This window comes from Suncus etruscus, chromosome 8, assembly GCF_024139225.1.
Source record: "Suncus etruscus isolate mSunEtr1 chromosome 8, mSunEtr1.pri.cur, whole genome shotgun sequence".
In the NCBI taxonomy this organism is placed as follows: domain Eukaryota; kingdom Metazoa; phylum Chordata; class Mammalia; order Eulipotyphla; family Soricidae; genus Suncus; species Suncus etruscus.
Window position 1 is genome coordinate 33,295,436 of NC_064855.1, and position 6,000 is coordinate 33,301,435.

Consider the following 6,000-nt stretch of genomic DNA (forward strand, 5'->3'; position numbering starts at 1 on the left):
TTTTTTCCTGGATCTCCCTAGTGCAGCAGACCCCAGACTTTGCACCTCCCCAGGGTGTACAACTTCTATCCCTACCTAAGTACCTACCTTATCACCTTTTTTCACAGTCCTGGTAGTCAACTTGCCAATGGCTTTCTTGGCAGCATCTCCCAGGCGACGCTGTAGAAATGGCAAAAGCAAAGGTGTCAGAGAATGTGGAGGCTCTGCTCTGCTTGAGTGCCTGCAGGAAGCTTGGTGTACCTAGCCATCACCCGAGGCACACTGCAAACAGGAGGCCAGATGCACACCGGTGGGTGATTGAGACAGAGAATGGACAGAAAAACTGGGGTCACCATAAATAAGCCTTGACTTGCAGGGCAGAACTGGGTGTCATCTGCAGTGCATGGGGGATCAAACCCCAAGGCCCTTCTACCTGTTTACCAGGGCCTAAAGCCATTAATTTCCAGGCCCTCAACAGCATGTTCTTTCTTCTTTTGTGGGGGGGAGGGGCACACTGGTGATTTTCAGGGCTTACTCTGGCCCCGGCTCCATGTTTGGGAATTACTTCTGGCAGGGCTGGGGGAGGAACCATATGGGGAACCAGGGATCAAACCCAGATCAGCAGTGAACAAGGTGTTTTTACCTTTAATGTACTATCTATCTCTTCAGCGACTTTCTTTTTTTCTTTTCTTTTTTGTATGTGGAGGGGGGGAAGGGGGTTTGGGCCAAGAACAGGAACACTCACTGGCTATTTCTACGTTCAGAAATCACTCCTGGGGCCAGAGGGGTGGTGCAGTGGTAGCGTGTTTGTCTTGCACGTGATTGACAGACCACAGTTTTAACACACACACACACACACACACACACACATACACCCGTGTCCCATATGGTCCCCAAGCCAGGAGCGATTTCTGAGTGCATAACCAGAAGTAACCCCTGAACATCACTGGGTGTGGCCCACAAACAAACAAAGAAACAAAGAAATCACTCCTGGCAGGCTTGGGAGACCATATGGGATGCTGGATATAGAACTGAGTTGGCCCCATGCAAATAAATGTTCTATTTGTTGTGTTCCAGTTCGTCTTTAAAGCAACTTTCTTTTTAATTTTGTCCTTTTGGTGCTGCTGGGGGCTATTCCGTCTGTTCAGTAGTGGTAACTGGAGCCCAGAACCAACTGAGCTCAGAGCGTCCTCTTGGCTCTGGACTCAGGAATCACTCCTGGGGTTGCTTGGAGGATCCAATGTGGTGCCAGGATCTAGTCTGGGTCAGCTATTTGAAGGAAAACACCTTCCCTGCTGTACTAGACTTCAGACCCCTTAAATACATTTTCATCTTCTTTTTCGGATAGGAGGGGGACACACATACCCAGTAGTGTTCAGGGTTTATTCCCAGCTCTGCACTCAAGTTACTACTAGTGTGCTCAGGGTACCATCTGGGATACCGGGGATTGAACCTGGGTAAGCTGCAAGCAAGGCAAACATCCTAACCCTGTACTACCTCTCTAGTTCCTCAACTGCATTTTCCAATCAATACACATTACAATTTCTGCAGTGCTGTCAGTTGATATGGTCTAGCTTTGTCATCCAGCCCCCAAAACAATCCCCGTTGGAGGGAAGGGTCCACATTGCAAACATTATTGAGTTTCTGGAAAGACAGAACAGTAGGCAAGGAACTTATCTTGCAGATAGCTGACCCTGGTTCAATCCCCAGTACTACAAAGAATTCACCAAGTACCACTGAGGTGTTCCAGCCATCCTCAGCACCTCAAGTCCAGGCTCTTGCATCGATCCACTGTTAACTGGCTGAGAATGGCTGGGAAGGACCCCCAGAGACCCTATGCACAACTTGGGAGACTCAGCAAGATGAGACACCCAAACACAAAAACACGAAAATAGGAAGCCAGGAAGGTGGCGCTAGAGCCTTGCAAGCGCTAGCGTAGGGCGGACCGCGGTTCAATCCCCTGGCATCCCATATGGTCCCCCCAAGCCAGGAGTGATTTCTGAGTGCATAGCCAGGAGTAACCCCTGAGCGTCAAACGGGTGTGCCCCAAAAACCAAAAAAAAAAACAAAAACACGAAAATAGAAAGTGCTTCTCTATAGCCACTATATATATAGCTCTAAGGATGGACTTCCCAGCCTTCTTTGTTTTCTTGGGTTTTTGCTGCTGCTGTTGGTTTTTGATTTTTGAAAGTTTTTTCTTTTTGGTCGTTTTGTGCTTACTCCAACGAGTGTGCTCAGGGCTGACTCCAGGCTCTGTGCTCAGGGCTCATTCCTAGTTCTATGCTTATGAATTACTCCTAGACCTGCGCGCAGTCCTGTGCCTGAGGGTTATATTGGGTACTTTTTATTTAATATTTTTTGATTTAGGGGCATACTCAGCGATACTCAGGGGTTACTCCTGGCAGGGTCAGGGAACCATATGGGATGCCAGGATTCAAACCACCATCTATCCTGGATTGGTTGTGTGCAAGGTAAACGCCCTACCTCTGTGCTATCTCTCCAGTCCCTTGTGGCTAATTTTGGACTTGCCAATTTTTTCCACTGCAATGTTTATGCAAAGGCTAATTCTGAACATCCTTTTATTCTTTTATTTTATTATATGGTGAGAGAGTTGGGACCACACCCAGCATAACTCAGGACTTATTCTAGGCTATGTGCTTGGAGATCATTCCTGGAGAGGCTCAAGACCATTTAGGGTGGCAGGGATGAAACCCAATTCAGGTATGTGCAAGGCCAGCACTTTTCTTGCTATCTGACGTCTCTGACCTGCTGTTTATTTATTCCATATAAATTCTGGACCACGTAGGTTCAGTGCTTACCAGACTGGCTGCTCAGTGAGAGGGCCTGAGAGGGCCAGAATACCTGGTGGTATTTGGTGAACTATGTGGTGCTGGGATCTGCTGAAATCAGGCAATGCTATGATGTTGCGCCATCTTGGCCTAAAACCAGATGCTCTCTCACCCCCAATTCCCTGTTTTCTCCAGCCCATTTGGGGGCCACCCCTCCCTGATCAACTGATTTTCATTCAAGGGACTGGAGTGATAGTTCAGTGGGTAGGGCACTTGCCTTGCACAAGGCTTACCTGGGGTTCAATCCTTGGCATCCTGTATGGCTCCCTGCACCCCACCAGAATTGATCCATGAGCACAGAGCAGGAGTGACCTCAGAGCGCTTCTGAGTATGGCCCAGAAAAATATAAAACTGGAGCATACATGGGCTCTGCATGCAGGAAGTGGCCTAGCTCCATTCTTGAACCTATAGGCATGCATGCCTGAGCACCACCAGGAGAGACCCCCGAAGCCACAGCTGGGAAGAGGCTTTGAGCCCCATCAGTCAGGTAATGCCAAAGACAAAAAGAAATAGTGGGAATGGGGGCCAGGAAGGTGGCGCTAGAGGTAAGGTGTCTGCCCTGCAAGCGCTAGCGTAGGACGGACCGAGGTTCGATCCCCCGGCTTCCCATATGGTTCCCCCAAGCCAGGAGCGATTTCTGAGCACAAAGCCAAGAGTAACCCCTGAGCGTCAAACAGCTGTGGCCCAAAAACAAGCAAACAAACAAACAAAAAAAAAAGAAATAGTGGGAATGCAGAGAAAATACAATGGGGAGGGTTCTTGCTTTGCATATGCCCACCTAGATAGGACCCCTGGGCACCACTAGGAGTGATCCCTGGGTTCAAGGCCATGAGGAACTTCTGAGCATTGCTGGGTGTGGCCCCAAAACAAAAAAGCTCTCTTTCCCAGTAACTTTAGGGTGTATGTGTGTGTTTTATGGTTTGCTTTGACCACATAAGAGCTTGATATTGGAGCTCAAGCCAAGGTGGAATTAGTGATGGAGACTGAAGAAACTGAAATTATCCCACAACAATAGCTCCCATTCCCATTTCCCCCCCCCAAAGCAGCTCCCCGTACCTAATCTGGGTGCCAGGAGAGAAATGTGCCCACTGGTCTAGACAAACACCTTGGAAAAATCACACCCCATATTCTCCCCATCTGCGGGGCATGGTTACAGGAGGAAAGGGCTTGTCATTCTAAGTATGTGGCTTGGACAGCTACAAATCACCCTAACTGATGCAATAATAGCTCAAGGTACCCTGACAATACTGAGATAGGGCAAGGCCCCAAGGCTAAAGTTGAGGTGTGATTCCTCATGAGCACCAGATGCCAAGCTAACAAAGCAGTGCTTTCTACGGTTGATGAGGGAACATCTCATCACTGCTTGTAACCCATGCTCAAGGGGAGAGAAAAAAAGGAATCCATGGACCATGGAGCAAACATAAAAATTAATGGTCAGAAACCACAAAGTACATGGAATAGGTTTTAACCCACGAAAGAAAGAGAGTGCTTTTCATCTTTTTCTTTTGTATTTGGGTCATACACCAATATTCAAGAGCTATTCTTGGCTTTATGCTCACGGACTATTCCTGGCTCTGTGTTCAGGAGTGACCCCTGGTGGTGCTTGGCAGTTATTCCTAGCTCTGTGCCGAGGAACAACACCTGCCAGTGCTTGGGGGCATGTGTCTCTGTGTTTGGTGCGTGTTCTGTGTGACTCCTATGTGGTGTGGAGATTCAAATCATGAGGTCAGCATAAAGAGGGAAAGGGTCTTGATCCCCCTGTTCTATCTTCTTGGCCTAGAAAAAAATTTTAATCTGATCCCCAAGTACCAAGCAGGAAGACTCCTATAGACATATATCCAACCCAAGTATGAACCCAAAATTTGAGGACATGAAAAAGGCAGCTCTGAAGTATTTTATTTCTTGGATATTTTATATTTTGGTTTTTGGGCCACATCCGGGATGCTCAGAGATTACTCCTGTCTCTGCACTCAGAATCTTTCAGAAATCATTCCAAGGAAGCCGGAGAAAAAGCATAGCAGTAGGGCGTTTGCCTTGCACACAGCCAATCCAGGATGGAAGGTGGTTCGAAATGCTGTCATCCTATATGGTCCCCCATGCCTGGCAGGAGCGATTTCTGAAAGCAGAGCCAAGAGTAACCTAAGTGTTGCTGAGTGTGACCCAAAAACCAAAAAGAAAGAAAAAAAAAAGAAATCATTCCCAGGGGCCGGGGCGATAGCAAAGAGGTAGGGCATTTGCCTTGCACATGGATTCCCGGCATCCCATATGGTCCCCCAGTCTTCCAGGAGCGATTTCTAAGACAGAACCAGGAGTAATCCCTGAGCACTGCCAAGTGTGACCCAAAAAAACAAAAACAAAAAAGAAGAAAGAAATCATTCCCAGCAGGCTCAGAGGACCACATGGGATGTGTGGGATCAAACCCAGGTCAGTTGCATGCAAGGCAAATGCCCTACCCATATGCTATCACTAACTTTGGCATTTGGGGATGCTCATCACACCTGGTAATGATTATGAGTTACTCCTGGCTCAGTGCTGAGGAATAACCCTGACAGTTTTAGGAAGACTAGACAGTGCTTGGGGATTGCCTCGCAAGATGGTCACATGCCCCAGGTTTCTCTTTGCTGCTGTAATATTCCTTCCACTAAGCTAGGTCCTTTTATAAGCAATCACCACCAGCTTATGATATATCAAGTGATAAATAGAGACTCATTTGGGGCCAGAGCAATAGCACAGTGGGTGTCTGCCTTGCACATGGCCGACCTGGGTTCGATCCTCGGCACCAGGAGTAATTTCTAAGCGCAGAGCCAAGATAAACCAAGCTAAACCTGAATAAACCCAGCTAAACCTGAGTAAACCCTGATCACTGCCAGGTATAGCCCACCACCACCACACACACACACACACACACAGCCAGGTATAGCCCCACACACACACACCACACACACACACCACACACACACACACACACACACACACACACACACACACACACACACACACACACACACAGCCTCATTTGGGGTCTGAATGATAGCAGAACAGTAGCGTTTGCCTTGTATGCGGCCAACCCAGGACAGGCCTGGGGTTGATCCCAGCATTCCATACTGTCTCCTGAGCCTACCAGGAGCAACCCCTGAGTACCACTGGGTTGTGGTCCAAAATCCAAAAACCA

At 48.1% G+C, this 6,000-nt stretch overlaps 2 protein-coding genes across 5 annotated transcripts in view; both read right to left on the bottom strand.

Moving 5' to 3' along the window:
• The window catches only part of SQSTM1 (sequestosome 1), a 479,040-nt gene that overhangs the window by 361,411 nt on the left and 111,629 nt on the right, over window positions 1-6,000 (bottom strand). The window lies entirely within an intron of this gene.
• RNF130 (ring finger protein 130) overlaps window positions 1-6,000 on the bottom strand; it is a 69,745-nt gene that overhangs the window by 22,857 nt on the left and 40,888 nt on the right. For all 4 annotated transcript variants that reach the window (XM_049778259.1, XM_049778261.1, XM_049778262.1 and 1 more), the window contains exon 4: window positions 88-159. In XM_049778259.1, the coding sequence (XP_049634216.1) occupies window positions 88-159 (72 nt within the window). The remainder of the gene's footprint in view (window positions 1-87; window positions 160-6,000) is intronic.